The sequence below is a fragment of the Anopheles funestus genome, chromosome 3RL (assembly GCF_943734845.2).
Source record: "Anopheles funestus chromosome 3RL, idAnoFuneDA-416_04, whole genome shotgun sequence".
In the NCBI taxonomy this organism is placed as follows: Eukaryota; Metazoa; Arthropoda; class Insecta; order Diptera; family Culicidae; genus Anopheles; species Anopheles funestus.
In genome coordinates, this window is record NC_064599.1 from 58,460,844 (window position 1) to 58,481,809 (window position 20,966).

Consider the following 20,966-nt stretch of genomic DNA (forward strand, 5'->3'; position numbering starts at 1 on the left):
CACTCGAGTGCTTGGCCACGGTTGACACTGGCATATTGAAATTTCTCCACGTGTACGAAGGCTAGCTGGCAAGCTGCATTCGAATAGGAACAGAGACATAGTTTGCCGTACAAAAGATAAAAGCTACATAAAGCAAACGCATGTCAAGAACTTACTTGCGCATCTTAAAGCGAAGTTTTTAGATAAACTTTAAACGAGAATTATTTTGTTTGTTGGTAACTATTACCTTCTACCTAAAGAGTACATTATGAACTTTTTAGTTCCTTATTTTTTCTTAATTCACTTTCACTTCTTAATTCGCTTTCATTTGCTATTGGATATAAACTGGACTGCATTGTGCAACACAAAAACCTTCGTTTCGTAGGGCTCTTTGACGAACCACCATACCCTTCAACTTTGAGTTTGCTGTTAATAGCTAAAATTCGATTAAAAGATTCTGGTTATAAGCTAATTCGGTTCATAAGAGCCGACTGAAGTCACAATAGACTCAACTAGCCAACCACTTCCATTTATATTTTGAATTATTATAAATTAAAACGAATGAAAGAAATGTGTTTGACAACGCAGATTATTAAAAAAAAAACAATCGATCTACATTCATGTCAAAAACATCTGGCATCGCGACCCGGATGATCGGATTTGTGTGATTCAGGTAAACAAACAACAAACAAGTACCAGTTTGATGCGTGCTTGATGTGTGTGATTTTTTAAAAAGATATTTCTTTACCTATCTAGACAATGTCGCTGTTCCCTGCCTACAACACTGCAGCACAGGCCACAAAAAGCGATCGTAAGTTAAGCAAAACTTTGTATAACCTTCTACTGAACAAACATTCTAATCTTCTGTCCGGTTTTCTTTGCCCAGCAACAGCAAGCAGTAGTGCAGCATCCGAACATTCCTGGCTAACAAATCAAAGCTTTATTCCGTTTGGAACAACGACAGAACCTGCCGAAACGATTTCCGAAGAGTCCGCACCAGAGGACAATCAATCGGAGCGAACCGATGCAGACCATCAAACTACGGTTGAGGTAAACCGTACCGAAACCAAAGTATCGAAACGCCAGAAAAGTAAACACAAAAAGAAACATAAGAAAAAACAATCAAAGCGTAGACAGAGTTCCTCCTCCTCATCGGAAACTACAGATGAAGAACGGGAAAAATCTGCTTTAGCACTTCCGGGCCCTTCTGCTGTCCATATTTCCGAAGCAGAGTATTACACCGATGTAGACCCGTCAAAGATTTACTTCACAGTGGAGAAGCTATACCGTCCAGCCTGTCCACGGTATCGGTTGGGTACGGTGAAAGCACTCGGAATACGTTCGAATGGAATGAATCCTGGTAAAGAACGATACAAGCGATATTTTAGGGTAGTGAAGGGAAAGGAACGAAACCAAACCAGCGCAAGCAAAGTGGGACAGGAAGAAATATTTGCCCGCGAGGCCGAATTGGAACGATCCATCAGGGCGGAAGAGTCGGTGGACAAATGGATCGAGCTCGTGCGCTTCCGACAGGATCATCCGATCCATTTCGATAGCTATCAAAATCACAAACGCGAACTGACGCTAATCGAACGAGCGCGTCGACATTACCCGTACGATGAGAAGCTGTTGCGCTTGTATCTGGAAGCGATTGTACGCGTACATCCGACCGACGAGGTGCTGAATCTAATACGGCGCGCTATTACGAAGGATGAAACGAACGTAACGCTCTGGAGATCGCTCATACGCAACAAACAGTGTGCGATGGCACAGTGCATTGTGCCGGATGTGCTGAAGCTGTACGAGAAAAGTACACGCTCACTGTTTATGGCGCGTCGTAGCGATGAAACGATGCTGCAACTGTTTCGGAACTGTGCCACCTTCTGTCGACAGGCGGGCCTTTGTGAACTGATGTTCGGAATGCTACAGCATGCGCTAGGGATGAACGTTAGCGAACGCTATGGGACCGACGGTATGTTTTCTTCACCGGAACATTTCCAACCGCTAATCGAGTACGAGGAGCTTATACTGAAGTCGGGCCTTCCAATGAACGAAATATGGTTAAGAGTGGAGCTACTTCGAGGTGCCTTTCATTACCTTCCCTTCGAGGGTGGACGGCTAGCGAGCGATCCGCAGCGAATGGTGCTGACGGATGATGTTGTTGGTTACGTGTATCCGCTGATAAACAAATCGTACGCATTCGAATTATTACTTGTCGCGTTAAAGTTGATGAAATTCCCATTCCCTCGACAGTACGATGAGGAGGAAGCATACGAAGTGGACTACTCGGAACAGCTACTGCCCCTATTTTTGCACGTATTCCGCGATCGTTCATTAGACGGCGAACTGTACGCGTTTGTAAAGCAACTCAGCGTAGCACCGTCGTACATAAAGGCAAACATTGCCCACGAATCGTACCTCGAACTGGTACGGAAATGTCTCGCCCTAGCAATCGATCACTTCGAAGGCACAAAGAGTGCAACTTTGTTGACTTTTTACTTACAGCTGGAGCGAATATTAGTCTGCGAAGAAAAAGCATCCTCATCGCCTCCGAAAATGCTCCTCGAAGAAGGGAAAGCAAAGCCCGTACGTGCACGTGTGAAGAATCTGCTGAAACACACGCACAGCTCCAATCAAAACAGTCTCCTGGTGTACGCAGAATATGGATTGTTGGAATACGAAATGACCGGTCTTAGTGTGGCGTGTAGGAAAATATTCTCCACATCCGTACAGGTGTATTGCTCCACCGAACAAACCGTACCATCCACCAGCGACATCCCCGTGGAAGATGATAACGATCTTTATCATCTCGTACTGACCATGGTTGAACTGTTACTTTTAGATGGTCTTAAAAATGAAGCAATTCGTGCTCTAACGAATCTTGCGCTTAAAAGAGATGAACTAACGTTCGAAAGCGCGGCAACAGTACCCCCGGATACGATGAAGCTGTCTGCTTTGCAGAAATTCAGCGACAGAGTTAATCGAGCGGTGAGGCATGAATCACAGCCAGACTCTTCTATAAGCACACCTACGGAACAACATTTTAACCGGAATGCAATGATAAACGCAATCAAAGCGTATGTTATCTATCTGGCATTAATAAGATCGAATTTAACCGAAGCTTCGAAGCAACTGGAAACATTCCTGTACCTTTTCAACGATCTCTCAAACCCCAGGCACAGGTTTCTGCGACAGCAGCTGTACGAAATCTACATCCAGCTGTACGAGATAGCACGGTTAGGCAAAAAACAGGCGCATTTACCACCGACGGAAAACCTTCGCAGCTTTCTCGACATTGTCGATCGTGCGCTGAACGAATTCCCTTCCAATCTGTACGCCCTGCGTACGGTGGTTTTTAATGACAATCTTCCCTGGCTCCGTTTGCGGGGCGTGCTTGGTAAACATCTTACCCCGAAAGCGGTACTGCTGCTGGTCATCGCTGCCCGGTATCGTGAATCGTGCACGGCAATCAATCAGGAAGAGTTCATCCCCACGGAAGCATCGCCGTACAAGCAACGCATACTGAACCTGCTCGGCTGCGCGCTTAAATCTTCCAGCACGGATAGTGCTTCGCTGCTGTATCGCAATGCGTTGCTGTGGCGATTGTATTTGCGAGAGTTGTTCGATCAACCGAATGCTCCACCCGGATACAGTGTGCTGGAACAGTGCCGTAGAACGTTGTACGCGGCGCTCGAAGCATGCCCGTGGAATAAAGCGCTCTACCTAGATGGGGCATCCTGTGCCCCGCAGGAGCTGTCACAGCTGCTAGACTTGATGGTGGAAAAGCAGCTGAGAGTACATGCGATCCCGGAGGAATTAGCTATTTTGCGAGAAGGATGAAACAGTGAGCAAAAAATAAATTGATTCCTAACGGGTGATAATCGAGGCGATCCTTTATTCATCCATTCCGTCGATCGGTTTCGAGCATATGTAATTTAATTTACGCTGATTTGTGTAAACGGACGAGCAAGTTGAATATATGGACCGCCTGACTGAAAACTAACACGCTTAGTCAATTCAATTTAAGCTGCATGAAACGAACCAATGGATGAGAAAACGTTTAAAATGATGTACAAAATCAACATAAGAGGATGCTCGGTGACGGTTCAAACATAACGCTAATAGTGTCGGCAACACGTGCTTTATCCTCTACACGCCCATCTTCTTTTTCAGGTCTTCGTCTTGCGCGGACATGGCTGTTAGTTTTTTACCTATACGCTCGTGAACTTCCAGATACTTTGCCACACATCGGTCGATGCACACGGACTCTCCTTTTCCTGTAGAACCCATGTAATCAATCCATAAAACAAATGTTTCGTCGATTTACAAATGCATCCACATTACTTACCCAGTTCCGAGTCGCCATACTTTGGTGGGATGCACTTTTTGTGGCATGCCTGTGTCATGCGACTGTACAAATCCGACATCATTTCGATTTCCATCTCCTGCATTAGCTGCAGCTTGGCTTGCTGTGCCGCGTTCAGGTCGGCCATACTCATCGTGGTATTGTTTGTTTTTTTGGTTGCTTTACTTCACAAATTGGAACTGGCGTATTGTGCTGTTAATATTGCTTTTGCTGCGTCTACTGGCTCTGCCCAGACGAGGTAGACGAGGTTGAATGCGGTTCCTTTCCACTAAACGTCGAATCGTCGTGCTTCCTTTACTTCGTATTGTCCAACGTTCGATTGGCGCATTCGTTCACGAATTTTCATATTCTCATACCGATTCTTGTCTACCGATTGTTTCGACGCAACGAATGCTCCGATGCCCAGCACACTAATGATGGCCCTGGAAAGATAACAAGAGGGAACCATGTGCAGTGTTGTGTTTTTAAGCGTTGTAAACAAAATTTGCTAAGCACACAACCAATTATCAACACACTTACCAGCCTATTCCGATCTTGCCCAGATGTCCGAGGCGCATAATCGTGTGTAGCTGCTGGAAATTATGCGCTACATCAACTAAATGCGTTGAAACTAGATCTTTTCGTCTGATTTTAACCCGGTATGTGAGGAAAGTTCTTACGAAACACTACAGGCGCAGCACACGGTTTTTGCTCTGTATCGCAATGACAGATTGGAACGAATTGTAAACATCGATCGTGAGACATTTGAAGTGACAGTTTGTGATATAAATTATTTTAATTTGCTTAAGTTTTGAAAGATAAATTGTTTCTCTATAATGCTTACAAGCTGCAACACTATTTTACGCATAAAATAGTAATCAGACAAATTTCATAACAATTTGTAAATGCATATTTAAAAACGAGAAGCAAGTTTAATTTTCATCGCATATTGTATATAATTAAGTGCAAACAGAACTAATTTAACAAAGTTAAACTTAAAGGAATATTTTGTTTGGCTTTGGAAGTTTAACAAAGATTTAGTTTAAAATTTAACAACTAAATTTTTTGGGCACCCTGTGAGCACTATGCTGAAAGGCCCTTCCGCAATGACAGTTCACCCGTTTGTCAAATTAATATTTTTGGACAACATCTTGCTTCTTGCAAAGATTGTGTGTGTGCTTCGGAGAACGCCAAAAATTTTAAGCGCTCATATCGTACATGGGACTGTTTTGTTTTTGTTTTTCTGGTTGCAGAATTCAGAAGCCAACAGTAACCACAATTCGAATGCGTCCTTACAATCGCATCATCGCTGTGTAGATTACCGGAGAAAAAGCATCGCCTGTAGTGTGGAATCAGAATTCGGCGGAAAATTGATAAATAACACCACAGTACGCGCTTCGGAGATAAGGTTTGGAGGGTGCACGGCGTTTGGCTGGTGTGCGTTACATTAATCAGGCGTAGCGAGCCTTTTTCGCGACTATTGTCTTCCGCACGATGCCTTCAAAAAAGAAAAAGTATAATGCACGTTTCCCGGCGGTAAGTATGCGGCAGCTGAAACGGCAACGCCGGCTTGCCTTCGGTGCACAGCTCAGGGCTGGGACGATTTGTGTTAATGCTAAATGTGTTTTCCCTTGGTTCGTTTTGTAGGGTCGCATCAAAAAGATAATGCAAACGGACGAGGAGGTGGGAAAGGTGGCCCAGGCAGTTCCCGTAATAATCTATATCCTTTTTCAAATGCTTATTATATTGAATGTTTTGTACCGTTTATGCGTAACTATTGTTGGTAGCTATTTTCCTTAACCTGATCTTGTCTTTTCCGCTAGCGCACCTAGAACATTGGAACTGTTTGTGGAATCGTTGCTGACCAAAACGCTTAAAATCACCAACGCACGGAACGCGAAAACGCTCTCGCCATCTCACATGAAGCAGTGCATCATATCGGAGAGCCGGTTCGATTTTTTACGCGATCTTGTCAAAAATATCCCCGATATGGGCATCAACGAGGAGCTCTCCGGATCGGAAGCAGGGTACGGTAATGAAGGCACCTCACCGGCATCTACCTCGACATCATCGTCCTCAATGTCTTACTCGAATGGAGGAGCAGCAGCAACAGCAGCAGCAGCGGCTGCATCGGCAGCAATCGGCGGTCACCATCCGTACGAATTGCACCCAGCATCGCTACAACGTTCCGAGTCGTATTCGCCAGCAACGGCGTCATTTTCGCTGCTACCACACCACAGTCAGTCACACGGCAAACGTGGCCTCAGTCAGGGTGGAAGTTTAAACTTCTACAAAGAGATACCGCTCGAAGAGACGGGGAGTCCACCGCCGCCGAAACTGAATCGCCTTAATTCGGCCCCGGCCGGTGGTGCACCGACAGCTTTGCCATTTAAAATCGATATCTTACCAAACCTCCCGACAGCGGCCAGTGCCGTCACGGCGCCAACCGTGCCGAGCTCGACTGGCAAGAGTACGACCCAAACATCCGGTGCCATAACGCCACAGATAAGCTACAATTTTGAACGACTCGCAGCAGCACCGTCGACGGTGGTCCCACCATCGGTTTCATCCCTCGAACCAGTCATTAAGCTGGACTATTCTAACCTAAGATTACCGGCGACGACCGCGTCCCCGCATGGGAGCTCTCGACGGTCGACGACAGCGCAGCCCACGATCAAAATTGATCTCAGCAGCTTAGCAACCAACCCCGCGTCCGGAGACGGCGGTACGCCGAAGAAACACTCCGAAGCAGGAGGGGGAGGGGGAGGAATGAGTAAACATTATGCTTCACCCACCACCAGTTCTGCAGCGATAAGCCCGATAGTTGTCCAAAGTCCGGTGGCAGCGGCACCACCGCTTTTCTCAGCCCTATCCTCCACCATCCCGGGAATGGATGAGGATTACGACGATATTTAACTTACCAGCTGACGCATAAAGGATGCGTTGTAGTTGCATTTACTATGTTTCTTCTTTTTCTTTCTTCTTTGCTTCTTTCCTCTGATGCACTAACCTCAGTTTACGACGGTTGGATGTTGAATGTCGCTAAAAGGATAAGTGTTAGTGGCGTAACGTATACAAAAAGAAAACACGCGCACCTCACGATCGCATGTAAACACAAAACACTGTTGCTATGATGTGATCATTGTAAATAGAACATTGGATGTGTGTGTGTGAGTGTTCAACAGTCAAGCAATGGTTAACAGTCCTTTTTATGTTGAGCTTTCCACTTTGCTTTTCGCTCCTAGCATTGCACCCTCATATGTGTTACAAGCGTGCAAATGCAACAGAATGGAAGAAGGACATGTTTTACACCAAACAGTAAATAGGTTTCAGTAAAAAAAAAAACAGCAGAAAACGTACAACTGAATCTGAAAACTCCCTTTAACACCGAGCGAAGGATGCGTGTTGGACACGTGGATGGATTTGCGGGTTCATTGCGAATGAACGGCACCACCAGTTCGTACGGACGGTTTTCTGAACACACTTTCGTTGTCTTTTAAACAAAAAGCAAACACACAAAACAGTAAACTGTGAAAAAATGATTGTATTAAAGCGTAAATTAAACACACAAAAAAAAAAAACAAACCAAGAAATCAACGGTTACGAGTTGATAGTCAATTTAAGCGAAAGAAATATGGAGTAGAAAGTCGTAAATAAATAGGGTAAATAGTAATTAGAAAGCCACCACAAGTATCGTTTAATATAAATAGATAAAATTTATTGACTGTGATTATGAAGCGATTAGTATAAAATAGTTTTGTATTTCATTTTAGTTTTGCTTTCTGTGTTTTTTTCTTCTTTATCTTTTGCTCTTATTTACGCGCTTTCAGGTAGTGTACAAACGATTAATAGCTATTCGCAAGATCAGCTTTGGCGCACATGATCATAGTTCACATTACATGTTAGCAGGAAACAGTATACTTCCCTGTTTTGCTTATACTAACTAGCACCCGCTTGCAACAAGGTGCCTAAGATGTCGTTTAACTGCGGCTTAAGGAATTTTGTACCGGATGCGTATTTGCGTAGAATGTTTGGAAACGGGAATGGGCATTAGAGTTATACTTTGCGTTGTTTTTGTTTTTTGCTTTACAGCATTCATCATTTGACTCGTACTGAATAAATAAGAAGCTACTGGACGTTAAGTGTCGGGTACCGGCGGTACCGTTACGCACTAGGAGGGCAGCGCATCAATTGGTTTAAAGTAGGATGGAGTGTAGGATAACTTACGCACAACACGCAGAGTTGTAGCAACTCCCCTTATCGTATGCGCGAGGTTCAATACGTTTGCCATCTTAATGGGAGGCACTGCCATACGACGGGTTTTGCGCCGCTGTACCAGAGTAACCGAGTGAATAACTTCAATTAAATAATACGTACCTCTCCTACTCAACGCTATTGAGAACATGCGTTTCTCCTCTAGCACCAGGGAACGTTTGAGGTCCTACATCTCCACTTCGTTGACAGGTGACATCACGACGACAACCATCGTTCGGACGCATGCACTGGTTTCCGTGTACATCCCCGAATGTCCTATTTCTCCTGTAAGCTAAGCCGTAACACTTCCGCCAACATTTCCTCCTCTCGGCGCCGTTCCTCTTCGCGGCGTGTTTCCTCCTCCTGACTTAGTTTAATAGCTAGCTCTAGGTTTGGGTCCAGATAGTCCGGGACGCTGTCCGCTTCATCGACCGCAACCGTCGCCGTTTGATGATCGAGGGCTAAAGCGGGTGGTAGTGCTGATCCGGTCGTTGCGCTACTGCTTTGAAATCCGGTTATCAGTGATTCTTGCAAAGCTCTGTGAATTACACAACATAGAGAAGCGAACCATGGTGTGGGTTTTTTGATTCTGTACTAGCGATACTGGGAAGGAGGGTGATTTGTTTTTTTAATTTTATGGATATGGAAATTGGAAGATTAGCAATTACACTATCTAATACAGCTGGCAAGTCTACACAGGAGCAATTGGTATAGAAATAGTATCGTATTGTTTTACAAACGGTGCCGAAAACCTGTATGGAAGGAACTAATAAAACTAAAGCAGCTAACTACTGTAGCGTAAGTGGGAAACATAAGCAATTTAACATAATTCGTGTTTAACAATTTCCCGGCTAGTACAAGTAAATGCATCATTTCTGCATTTGTTTCAGGAACAGGAAAGCTGCTGCGATTGATTAGCCCAATATGAAAAAAAAACCTTTTTGGGAAAAAAGTCACGAATTAAGTTAACTTCAAAGAAATACGGCACTAATAATGGTTAAAGCATTTTAACATATAGTGTAGAGTAATGGTTAAAAAGGAAGAAACTGAAGCAATTGGCAAGATAAACCTTTCCATTAGCTTCTTTACTTCTAGATTTCAGGAGTTTCATCACTATAAAATTAACTTCCTTTAAAGTCACTTTTTAGCCTTAGATGGCTACGTGCAAGATCTCCAAGCTCACCGCAGACCTTTGAGTTTTATCTCCTAAACCTCGAACAATACAGTATGATCACCACCGTCTAGCTTGAATTTATGTAGTAGTAAGATAGTCAAGATCGCCACTATATCTTCGTAAAACAGGCCACTGGTGAATACGGTGAAAACTGTATTTATATTTAATGTTAATGTACGGTTTTTTGCTCTATGTTGGATTGTTCAGCAGTGTAAGGCTTGGACATTTTATTTACTAAGTGTGATAAATTTTTCTAAGCTCAAATAATGGCAAATTTGTAAAATTAGGCCTAAAGTATGAAAGATATGCATTTGTTCAATGTAGGACTTCACAATCGGTGATAAAAAAGCTAAATATCCAAACACTAAAAAAAGCTAAAGATAGTAAACAGAACATCCATAACAACAAATAGAATGTGAGAAAAATGACGAATGAATGAGAAACTTTTGTCTAGAAAATATAAAAAAAATGCATAATTAACTTGCATCGTACCATGTCTTCTGATTCTGATTGTCACTAAGCAAAAGCTTTTATAAAATAACTCATCATAAGAAGGGGGGGGGGGATATCATATTGAACCAGCGCCGATTAACTTTTGGTAAACAATTTCTTCAGCGGACTTCTAGCGATGGAAGCCGGCAACATGCCACCCATTAGGGAGCCTGATTTTTTCGCTTCCGGCGATGTGGCACGACTTGAGGCACTACCGTGTTTAGCGGGTGATACGATAGGCAAATTCAACATCAGCAAGATAATTGTGTGCGTGTGGTGACACAACGGTGATAATTGTGCGCCGAGAGAACGAAGCATCAGGCAACAGGCATTATTACATTTGCACAACAAAGCGCACAACCCGGATAATCACATAGCAAAGAGGAAAGTCGAACATTTGGGGGGGATAGTGAGAAAACAAAACACGTTTTGTTATATGCACAAGTTGGGAAAAGAGAAAAGAAAGAGTAGAATATTAAAAATTCACATTGTTTGGTTACGAGTTTGAAGATGTTGGCAGTTTAGGTAAAGGGTAGTGAATGTAAGATAGAAAGGTAATAATAAAATTATAATAGATTTTCGATCAAATTTTAAACATGCATTCCACAGCTCTTATATGTGTCCATCTTCCCTCTCCATACCTTTGCAGTTGCTCGTCTTCATAGTATTGTGGTGTTAGTGGTCTCGGTGCCTTCAGCGCCTCCCAGATGTCGACCTTATCGTTCTCACTGCCCGAATCCACCAGACTCTGCTGGATGGCAAACTGCATCAGTTCGTCCTCATCCTCGAACGTGAGCTGCTGCCGGAAGTCGGCAATACCACGCCGGACACCGTATCCACTCGGTGCTTCGAAACACGCATCATCGATCACGCACGTTACCCGGTCGTCTGTCTCGCGAATGTGGCTGACGTGCGCGACCGGATGTTCGATCGCAAATACGTTTCCAAACGTAACGACCGCGTTCAGCACATGGAAGAGTGGGATTTCTAAAAATGTATTCAAAGCAATGAGAAAATGCAATTAGTTTCTAACGCAGCTTTTACCACGAATCGCGCTACGTACCAATTTTAACAGGAAATCCCGACGGAAGCTGCATCGTTATAAAGTCCTTCAGTTTCGAAACGTGCGGGCTGGCCATGGTAGACATCAGGTCCAGTATGGGTAACACCTGCTCCTGCAGCTTTATCGGAAACTCTTCGCTCAACCAAATGTTTGCCTTAAACATTTGCTCTTTGGCAGTGATTCGCTTTGGTTTGCCAACGTCCCGCCCGTTTAGGTCGATGTCGGAGAAGTACTCCTCGGCGGTAGGTGCCGCCTCCTGTCCACTGCTGCTGCTTTCCCCCTCCACCCCATCCGGTGACCGATCGTCGTCCGGGCTTTGTGACGTCGGTACGGCAGGCTGCTCCCTAAGTGCACTTGTACTCGATCCTGCCACCGCAGCATGATCGTAATCTTCCTCCGTCATGCCGAGGAAGTGTTGCAGGGGAGTGCGCGAGTTTTTCACACGTGTCTGCTCACTGCCGAGATGTTCGTTGCGTGTGCGCGTGATAAACTTCACGTTGCTCGCACCGTACACCTTACACTCGTACCCGTTGATCGATTCGACCTTCTCGCTGCGCCAGCCCCAAAAGCCGGACTTGTTGCGTTCGAAGCTTATCTTGTCCATATCGATGTGATTGCAGATGACCGGTGCCTGCAGACGCAGATTGACCGCCTCCCGGCTCGGCCGGATGCCGTCGATGTTTTCCTCCTCGATGTTGCGCATATGCTCCACCGACACCTCGCCCGTATCGTGATCGATCTCGATCATGCTGGCCGTTTTCGATTGGCCCTTGTAGATGTAGCTACGGTTGCCCCGCTGCCAGGTGTTGTTATCGAAACCGAGCAGGGTCGTATCGATGCGTACGTTTGAGCCCCGCTTGTACACTTTGTACGTGTCGCTCGGACAGACGCGCGACATCAGGGGAACCCAGCTGGTGAATTCCCATTTCATTTCGATGTAAAAATCTGGTGTATCCTGAAGATGCTGCAGCAGCTGGGGTACGTGTGAGACACGTTTAATGTGACGTTGTAAATCGCGCACCTCAAGGATTGCGGTCAGAATGTTGGCATCACCGGAGCAGACGGCTTCCTGTACGACTGTGTGGAAATGAAGAAAATTCTTTTAAATAAACACACACACTGGCACACACTTAGCGAACGGAGTTCAACGTACCTGACCATCCATCGCATTCGACGTTGGCATTACACTTTGCTGATAGTAGCGCTTTAACACATTCCAGGTGGCACAGTTTCACTGCTAGCATTAGCGGTGTTCGACCTCGGGGATCAAGCGCTTCCAGGTCATGCTAAAGGTGGGGTGGGGTGAAGGGAAAGAAAAGGTTAGAAAATCTGATGCAACTTACTCATTTGAACTACCCAAAAAGTGGCATCAGTTGAAGACCGATCAATGTTGCTCTCGTGGGAAATCAGTTGCATGATTCATTAATTTTCCCTACTTCCTACGTATGGCGTGATTATTTTGTTTGCTCACACAATGCTGACCATTTGTTGTTACCGGTCTAATCGAATTAGACCGCGACCACGAGTCAGGACACTAATTAGATTAATCACATTTTCGTGCATACGGATCCCTTCTGTAAGGGGCGGATAGAGTATACTGCTTCCCGTACAGAGGAAAGCTTTATCATCACGTACCGTTTTCTCACTGATGGCTTGCTGCAGCTCCTGATAATCATTGTTCCATACGAACCAATGGATGGGGAAGCTTTCCTTGATCTTATCAATGCTAGTCATTTTCGATCCAAGTCCTACGCGTTCGCACTATCTCACCCGACTAGTAAATCACGGTAGGGTAGAATAAATGCATCAAATGCTACAATAACAAATGGGAAGCACTCGCAAAAGGGTGGCAGTGTTTCACGCGTATTCGTTTTCGATTGCTGGAAGGGAAACAAAGCAAACGATTGCACCTTGCTGTTGCGGTTCTAGCACTAGCGGTCGGGAAATTGTAGAGAGAATAAATGTGGAAAACAGGATAGATTTTCGTGTCCAAGGAAAGTTTTTGTGTGTGCAAGAAATACCCAAGTAGCAGTTTTCTCCCATTTTTCTTGACAGGTCGTTCGTTGACTGTCAAAAGATAGTCCCGTCAAGTTTAGCGTCACATAGAAGCTGCAGTGTGGCAGACATAGGGTGCTTCGGTATTTTTTAAATAATAAAATAGTAAATTAGCAAAATAATGGAAGAATTTAAATAACAAGAATTTCAATGAATCGTCGAACGTGGATAACATTAACAACTCCAAAGATAACATTTTAGTAAAAGAAATAACAGTGCTTGACCTTAATCAAAGATACGATTTAAAGATGTTTAAAAGTAAAAAAAGATAAATAGAAAAGAAACCAAGAAACTAGTAAAACGAAACAATAAAATGTTTTGCAATTGGATTGCACTTTTGCTTATTAATTATATTTATTAGCATTGTATTTGAATAAATCAAAAGAATAATCACATATCCTTCCGCTTAAGAACCTTAAAACTTATATAAAACGATGAACAACAGCATACAGTTTCATTTTTGAATATCTGTTTGGTTAATCATTCTACCATATGTGAGACAGTCGTTCGGTCAGTTCCGGTTCAGCATGAAACCTACGTAAATGACCCGCACCGAATCGTCAATCGTCTCTGATTAGAACGGGTTAGCACCAGAAAGTAAAGAATGAGTGGATGAAGCAAACCAAAAACAACAAACCGTTGGGATTCAAATTTCAATCATTCAATTTAGCCTCCGTGCGCTTTGGACACTATCGGCCACGGCTTCGCTAAACTGATAAAAGCGATTCGCGAGTGATGTGCAGACGGTTTTTCGGATTAGGTTCAGTATGTTTGATTTGCTTTCGTTTTTCATCGTTTTTTCTTCTATTGCATTCAGCTTAGCATCGGTTTTATTTTCTAAACGTCGATATCACAAATGAATGGAGGTTGATTTAATTGAAAGTTAAATTGTTTTCTACACCTTTCGCCTGCCCATCTGCTCATGCTTATTTAGGATAATCGAGTAAAACGTATTGTTAACACGCCGCGTGGCAATCAATCGAAGCGGCGAACACGTGTTTGAAACAATTGGCACAATCTTTGTTGCAGAACCTTTTCGATCGTACAGCTTTCTCTATCAGTTCCGTCAGTGAAGGAATTATCGCGGCCGTAGACGTGAGCAGATTTCAGTAAACCTTTTAATGTTTTTTTTTTGTTTGTCTTGTGTCTTGTGTGCGTGATCACGCATCAACGATCGGACGAGAAGTTTCTTCTGATGCTTCGCTTTTCTTGGGCAGTGAATAAATTTACAAGTGGAAATCGATAGACCGGCTGTCGGTTGTCCACGGGTAACTCGTTTAAGTATCTGAAGAAAAGGGAGATTAAAGAGACAAGTAACGGACATACACTAAAGGGGGGAATTTGATAGATACGAGATTTAAACCATTATAATATGCTGAAGTTGTAGTTTTTAGTATAAAATTATATGTGTTAACGCAAAAAAAAATAAAAATTATTTTTCTATCAGTTATTTTATCGCGCTTTAAAGTAAGCAATACCGCGCATTAATTAGAGAGGCAAGATTAATCTCACAAAAGCAGAAAACGCATTCTCTCTTTAAATACATGAGAGAGAGTTATATTCTCTCGAAGTGGGGATCTCTTTTTTACCTATACCCCAATGCAAAGAGTGATTGTTGATGATGATGTAAAGTTGGTTGAAAAGTAACAGTCAGTCTAGTGTTAGATACAGTAACAATTGTTAAATAAATAATATCCCTAAAGCTTCATTGGTATATTCATTTATTTGTTTATTTATTTCCGAAATATTTTTAAATTGTACAAAAATGTCTATCCGCAACAGTCAGCTGTTGAATTTTATCACGCATTTTCTGCAGAGAGAGGTACGATACTTTTGGGATTGTCCTCTCTCATAGCGTGCACCTCCATGAAATGTTCCGAGCGGCAGCGCATGGAGCATGGCTCTCAGGTTCGCCGCCCCAAACCTCATTGTAGTTCCAACCGTCGCTCACGCAGGTTGTTTTGCTGTTCTACGGCGTGCATCAATCCGTAACGAGCGTTAACACAGCGTACGCAACCAAAACAAGTGCAAAAAGTGTCATTTGCGCGACCACAGCAATCACACTGTAGCGTCGGTACGTGATCAGGTCGGTAACTTGTGCTTCCCCCGGGGGTGGGGTTCGCTGGAAAACGAACCATCAAATGCGATGGGAGGAATAAAATAAAGTAACATCTTCCCCAAAAAACAAACAACACGAACGACGCGCACAGCCTCAACCGGCCGGGTTGTGTTTAGTTGTCAGTGCGTAGCGAGTCACGTTGCGCTATACGACAGACGTGTGTGTGTGTGTTGGTGTGGAAAATGTAGAACGGCTCGGCGGGAGCAAACAAAAATTCGAAAAATAAACCACATGTGGAACAACACATAAACGGCAGTGTGAGGGAGAGTGAGAGAGAGGAAAAAAAAATCCGTTTCATAATGGCGCTCATACGCTGTGACACAAAATAATATGCTAACCGCAACGAGACGCGAATGATCGGTTAATCGTTTGTAGAAAAAATGATTCTTTCTTTTACCTTCCGGAAGGAAAAAGTTTGACAACGATTCCGCAGTAAGGGTGCCTGCCGCGGTGTTAAACGAAAGTAAAACGATCATGTTCATCATCTTAATAGCGGCATAAAAGAAATGCGACACGAAAGTGAAGTTTTGGAGAAAATTCCATACGTCACGCTGTCATTTGATGGTTTTTAGTCAAATTTGCAGTGTCGACCTCAAAACTAAAGTGTGTAGTTTGCAGTGAAATGCGTCCTACCGAGAATAAAAAGCCTCTACTGGTGTAAGGTGCTCGATCGTACAGTGATCTCTATCTATTGTGTTGCTGGCCCATGCTGAAGAAGCTTTGTTTTGCTGCTTAGTGTGTGTAAGCATCAGAAAAAGAAGTGCGATAGATGGAAGGCAAGTGCTTCGAGTAGAAAAAGTGCACTTTTTCGAGATCGAGAGTAGTTGTGAAGTGGAAGGTTTTCACTGTTAATCGATCGTGCGCATCGGTGGAAAAGCAAACCGTGAGCCAAAAATAGTTAGTGTCCGAAAGGAAATTGAATTTTCTACCCCTAGTTTCATTGTGTGAATTGTTCCCTACGCACAAAGCCAATTCGATTCCACATGGGATTTATGGAAAATTTGAAAGGCGTGTTGTGACAGCTAGTGAGGAATTGTCCGTACAATCAAAGGTGGTCCACTTCCGCGGTCATCCAAAGTGGTTCACGTAAATCATTAAAAGTTTTCTTTTCTTTTTTGTTGGTACATTGAAACTCATCAACATAAACAACAGGTGCGCGTTGTGTAAATTGTTACTTGAGAGCACGCAATCGTTTTGCTTTCTCACGCAGGTTTACTGTCATCGTGCGTATTAGTGGTGACAGTTGTTTTTTTTTTAATTGTCCGCTAATTCCGTAATACACAACAAATGTGTAATAGTGTGCACAAAACGTGTCAATTGGTACCCCAATGTGTTCGGGTTTTAGTGAAACCCTTGTGGTGTTTAAAAAGAAGCGTTTACTAATTGCGCGTCGTTTATACTACCGGTTTGAGGTGTAATGCGCTGTCGTGCTATTCGTGTGTAAGAAGCTTTGGTAAACGGCTTTTTTTTCTAAAGTGTGGCCACCGGTGACCAGTGTCAATTGATCAATTACCTTCCGGTGCTGATAGTCAAACCGGTGTACATTTGTACACTGTCAATGTTTTGACGATCATCGAACCGTTGAACAAGAAAAACTACTACGACAACCAGCTAACAACTGTTTCCGTCGAATGTGAGCAGTAGAAGCGGCTAGTAAAGGCAATCATCAGTGGTGCAGTGAATCACCTGAAACCGGCCATTCAAACATGGCGCAGTTTAAAGACAACTCATGGGTAAGTTTAATGAGCGTATTTGCTAATACACACTACCATATTACACGTTTCCATTTTGTGGTAAATTTGTACGAAATTAAGCGATGTGTAAAGTAAGTGGCTTATGGGGGGGCGAACAAAATAACAGATTGATACATTCTGTGTGACTTCCGCTTTACGCTGCTTTATACCGGAAAGTGTGAAGTCAATCAAATGCAGCAATATGATAAGATATCCCATTTAACGAAACGTTATGTCGTTGCAATGTTTAGGCTATTAGTCAGCTTCAATTTTAAATGATGAAGTCATGAAGGTAGTTGCCTTAGGCATGCTATATTAAAATATTATATTTAAGAATTTAATGTACTAAAAATATCAAACGTGAAAATTTTAAATGTAGTTTAATGCTAGGTCTCTTAGAGAGAAAGGATGAGATCGTAAACATGTCAATAAGATAAAACCAAACTTGTTTTAGATGATTTAGATATTTCCCTACTTATTTAATACAGTCAAATAAATTAGAACTCCTCTTGTGAATAACTCTCACATGTTTCTTCCTTTGTCTTTCAATATTTTTTTGTGCCATAATAGCTTACTGATCGCCTTATGCATGAGGCTAGCAATTAAACAAGTGAGAGGAAGTGCATTTCCCACACCGTAAGCAACGGTTCGGTAATACCCAAAAATTAATTCCATTATTACAAATGGGTTATTCAACGCCAACGATCGATATCTTATGAGCGCGCGAGACTGATGGTAATTTACGATTTGCATTTTTTTGTTGCAAATCAAATCGATCTACACACCTAACCGACGGAGGCTTACGAAATTGATCGGTAGGAAAAATATATTTCGTGTTTTTTATTATGCAAAAAATACGCACGAGATGTTGTGGTTGTGGAAATTTTCGCTACAACGTGTAGAAAATACTTCAAATATTCACCACCGGAACAAATAAACCCAACCAACACGAGAAAACGATGACAATTGGCATGCGCAAACGGGGATATGATCATCTATTTGCTGTTCGCAGTTCGCTAATCAGCCGTTCGCTTCAAACCGATGGCAAACGTTGCAAAATTGCACCTCTTGCTTAGTGCGGAACATTTTCCCAATCAATCATACCCCCACAAATCGGCAATTGATCTACGAAATCGATCATTCCATCGTAAATCTTGATGGTTTTAATAGCTAACTTCAACCGAGAAAAAGCCAGCAAGAAAAAAAAACACGGGAAGCAGCTGCTGAAAGGAACACCTAATGGGAAAGTGAGAGTTACAGGCGTGTTACAGCTCATTCAAATCGAGCGCCACTCCGTATGGCCGTATATTAGCCGGAGGGAAGGTTGGTAAATTATCCCCTTCACACACGTGCAAAGACACGCTACCGTCCAAAAAATCTACATCCGAGAGAGTAATCGATCCACGTAATGTATATACTACGTACTAGATCCGTCTATATGGTACGATCGGATGCTTGAAGATGTAATTCAATTTCCATTTTTTCGCTTTCGCCAGTTTTTAGTGCCGGCCCAGATTTTGTACCGTGGCGCTTGTTTTGGGTCGAACTTGGTTGGGTGAGGCCAATGATTCCGTTCTACTTTCGTCCGTGGTTGTCTTGTGCCCGTCTGCTGATGTATGGAAAATGGATCTTTCCCATCGAGAGTTGAGCTGGAGCTGCGATGAAACGGGAAGGAAATGTAGCAAAAAAAATACGAACAAAACAATTACCAATAATTCCATCCGATTTTTGGGAAAACGTTTGAAGATCGAAGAAAATTGTAGCATTTTGCTGGAAAATGTGCTGCAGACGAACCATGTTACCTTTCAGTTTTTTTTTGACAGAAGAGCTGTAGATCTTTCTATTGCCTTCCTTCCCAAAACGAGCAAATCTTTCCCTCACATCAGATACCCAACATACTGTGGTTTCTGTACAATCAAGTTTATCAAAATGAGTTGATCATTTACTCGTTTTCAGTTCAGCGATCGTTTGCTTGTAGTTTGTTTTATTTTTCTTCATTCGTCAGACAAAAGAGCTTTCCACTATAGCAGACATCCGGACATCCGGACTGGGGAATGGTTGTAGCGGTTTCCGTTTGATGTTGATGTCGCTCCAAATCCAAATCTCCAGCGCCAGATGAGCCCTTGTCTGTTTATTGCTGCGGTGTTGAAATGGTGGGTTAATTTGTTAAGATCTCATGTTAAGGTGAAAAGGGCAGGGGCAGGAGAAGTGATAGGAATGGGGAGTGTTTTATGTGTAATTAGCGAGAATTGTATGATATGCCTTGGTGGTGTCTTTGTTTGGGAACTCGATAGATGTCTGGAGTCGTACGGTAAGACAGTTTTGTTGGACGTTCCATTACGTTTTGTATGGAAGAGAAATTACCGTTGTTGAAGAGAAAAAAATATAAATTGCTAATGTCAAATACATAACTTTATGTCGTTTACTTACATCTGTTCCCGTTTGTTGCTGGAATTGAAAAATAATTAGAAATTTAATCCTGGTCACGGCACCAAAATTGGATAACTTTATTATTTTTAAGTGTTCTTGTGATCCTCATCTATACTTCGGTTTTTATGTCTTCATCTTTCCTTTCTATTAAACAATAATTATAAAATCAATCCTGGTCACGGCACCAAATTTTGCATACATTTCACGCATAAACAAAACACTACCGAAGATCATGAATGTTGAACTAACATTCCTAATACTCCATCAGGTGGCTATTGCGTAAGCTTTTCGACGAAGGCAGCTGAACCACACTGGCCAACGGAAAATGTCAGTTTCATCCATCATCGTTTGGGGTCGTCTTTTGTTTTTTGTGGGTCACTACCATCTTCCCTCTTCCATCGCCTAATTAAGCATCAGGTGAATGTTGTTTACGCGTTCAGTTAAATCACGACGGGCAAACATTGGCCCCCATCCCGTAGCAGGTGACCGATCCGTGCTGGCGGTTAAGCATTAAGCACCTGAAGGTATCATCTCCCGCGAAAGGGGGCCAATGGCCGCGTTATGCTCTGATTTTCGAAAGCTCACCCGCTTCGTGGCACTTCTTGGAAGGGCAAGCATCGATCCAAAGCAAAACGCCTTCACCAAAGCTCTATTCGGGATCCGTCACGTACTGGCGTCGCTTCTGTATTTGGGGAACCGTAACGAACCCAAGGTGTATACAGTTTTTCCTCCTTCTTTTCGGGCACCAAACGATGCGTTACCGGTCTGTTTATTTTCGGGTCTGTGGTTGGGAAGACGTACGCATCCAAAGGAACGCCGTAAACAAATGCCGTCTTAGAGAGGTAAGCTTAACACCCGTTCTGTAACCGGTCGATACGTTCGACGAGACGCGCGTAGGATGCGTTAAGTCGCCACTGGGCGATGATAAATTAATTAAAGAAGATCGAGCGCTACCTCGTGGGCACGATAAATGAAAGGTCACGGCTGTGCGACCGACAGCGAAATGTCAGTGAGTGAATGTAGTGTACCGCCGCTTGAAGTGTAGCTTGAAGCCGGTCCGTTGTAATCTTCCATCGATTAACCTAGTTTTCATTGTTTCTGTGTGTTTGTGAATGCTTTTTCTAGAGCTAAAGAATTATGATTCTCTGTTTTAAAAGAAAAAGTTTTACCGCCCAAAACAAAAACACACACCAAAAATATCGGTGAACTAATGAAGCTGGAGAGATTGCGTGTCGTCCGGAAATAGATCCAACAAAAACCCGCGTATCTGATGATTGTACCGTGGTCTATTTAGCACGTTCCGTTGTCACCGAAATGATGTC

At 43.1% G+C, this 20,966-nt stretch overlaps 5 protein-coding genes across 7 annotated transcripts; 2 read left to right on the forward strand and 3 right to left on the reverse strand.

Moving 5' to 3' along the window:
• Positions 1-46: 46 nt before the first annotated feature.
• On the forward strand, positions 47-3,982 carry LOC125767529 (nuclear exosome regulator NRDE2). Of its 2 annotated transcripts, none has more exons than XM_049434195.1 (2): positions 47-790; positions 866-3,982. In XM_049434195.1, the coding sequence occupies exons 1-2, from the start codon at positions 739-741 to the stop codon at positions 3,817-3,819; spliced, it is 3,006 nt and encodes a 1,001-aa protein (XP_049290152.1). In that variant the 5' UTR covers positions 47-738; the 3' UTR covers positions 3,820-3,982. The 2 variants fall into 2 exon arrangements, with proteins under 2 accessions (XP_049290152.1, XP_049290153.1); XM_049434196.1 differs by having other exon boundaries at positions 872-3,982.
• On the reverse strand, positions 3,844-4,480 carry LOC125767552 (mitochondrial import inner membrane translocase subunit Tim10). Its single transcript, XM_049434235.1, has 2 exons — positions 4,328-4,480; positions 3,844-4,256 (listed from the first exon to the last, which is right to left on the reverse strand). The coding sequence occupies exons 1-2, from the start codon at positions 4,476-4,478 to the stop codon at positions 4,129-4,131; spliced, it is 279 nt and encodes a 92-aa protein (XP_049290192.1). The 5' UTR covers positions 4,479-4,480; the 3' UTR covers positions 3,844-4,128.
• A 129-nt stretch (positions 4,481-4,609) lies between these two features.
• Positions 4,610-5,064, reverse strand: LOC125767553 (uncharacterized). The gene is made up of 2 exons (XM_049434236.1): positions 4,865-5,064; positions 4,610-4,767 (listed from the first exon to the last, which is right to left on the reverse strand). Exons 1-2 carry the CDS (start codon positions 4,900-4,902, stop codon positions 4,614-4,616), a joined length of 192 nt encoding a protein of 63 aa, XP_049290193.1. The 5' UTR covers positions 4,903-5,064; the 3' UTR covers positions 4,610-4,613.
• A 351-nt stretch (positions 5,065-5,415) lies between these two features.
• Positions 5,416-7,902, forward strand: LOC125767544 (uncharacterized). The gene is made up of 3 exons (XM_049434225.1): positions 5,416-5,860; positions 5,972-6,044; positions 6,153-7,902. Exons 1-3 carry the CDS (start codon positions 5,819-5,821, stop codon positions 7,238-7,240), a joined length of 1,203 nt encoding a protein of 400 aa, XP_049290182.1. The 5' UTR covers positions 5,416-5,818; the 3' UTR covers positions 7,241-7,902.
• A 113-nt stretch (positions 7,903-8,015) lies between these two features.
• Positions 8,016-13,368, reverse strand: LOC125767535 (ankyrin repeat domain-containing protein 13D). Of its 2 annotated transcripts, XR_007418806.1 has the most exons (6): positions 12,943-13,368; positions 12,461-12,593; positions 11,308-12,384; positions 10,886-11,231; positions 10,245-10,455; positions 9,001-9,116 (listed from the first exon to the last, which is right to left on the reverse strand). XR_007418806.1 is itself a non-coding variant. In XM_049434207.1 (5 exons), the coding sequence occupies exons 1-5, from the start codon at positions 13,039-13,041 to the stop codon at positions 8,855-8,857; spliced, it is 1,917 nt and encodes a 638-aa protein (XP_049290164.1). In that variant the 5' UTR covers positions 13,042-13,357; the 3' UTR covers positions 8,016-8,854. The 2 variants fall into 2 exon arrangements, 1 of the variants encoding a protein (XP_049290164.1); XM_049434207.1 differs by lacking the exon at positions 10,245-10,455 and having other exon boundaries at positions 8,016-9,116; positions 12,943-13,357.
• Positions 13,369-20,966: the final 7,598 nt, after the last annotated feature.

Excerpts from the sequence above, each read along its gene's own strand:
- LOC125767535 (XM_049434207.1), bottom strand. The coding sequence starts at position 13,041 with ATGACTAGCATTGATAAGATCAAGGAAAGCTTCCCCATCCATTGGTTC. Across the intron at positions 12,385-12,460 it reads CGAATGCGATGGATGGTCAG|TCGTACAGGAAGCCGTCTGC; the intron begins GTACGTTGAACT and ends ATTTCCACACAG. Across the intron at positions 9,117-10,885 it reads GAAGACGAGCAACTGCAAAG|AGCTTTGCAAGAATCACTGA; the intron begins GTATGGAGAGGG and ends TGTAATTCACAG.
- LOC125767553 (XM_049434236.1), bottom strand. The coding sequence starts at position 4,902 with ATGCGCCTCGGACATCTGGGCAAGATCGGAATAGGCTG. Across the intron at positions 4,768-4,864 it reads GGCAAGATCGGAATAGGCTG|GGCCATCATTAGTGTGCTGG; the intron begins GTAAGTGTGTTG and ends TTATCTTTCCAG.
- LOC125767529 (XM_049434195.1), top strand. The coding sequence starts at position 739 with ATGTCGCTGTTCCCTGCCTACAACACTGCAGCACAGGCCACAAAAAGC. Across the intron at positions 791-865 it reads ACAGGCCACAAAAAGCGATC|CAACAGCAAGCAGTAGTGCA; the intron begins GTAAGTTAAGCA and ends TTCTTTGCCCAG.
- LOC125767544 (XM_049434225.1), top strand. The coding sequence starts at position 5,819 with ATGCCTTCAAAAAAGAAAAAGTATAATGCACGTTTCCCGGCG. Across the intron at positions 5,861-5,971 it reads ATAATGCACGTTTCCCGGCG|GGTCGCATCAAAAAGATAAT; the intron begins GTAAGTATGCGG and ends TTCGTTTTGTAG. Across the intron at positions 6,045-6,152 it reads GGCAGTTCCCGTAATAATCT|CTAGAACATTGGAACTGTTT; the intron begins ATATCCTTTTTC and ends CCGCTAGCGCAC.
- LOC125767552 (XM_049434235.1), bottom strand. The coding sequence starts at position 4,478 with ATGAGTATGGCCGACCTGAACGCGGCACAGCAAGCCAAGCTGCAGCTA. Across the intron at positions 4,257-4,327 it reads GTATGGCGACTCGGAACTGG|GAAAAGGAGAGTCCGTGTGC; the intron begins GTAAGTAATGTG and ends TGGGTTCTACAG.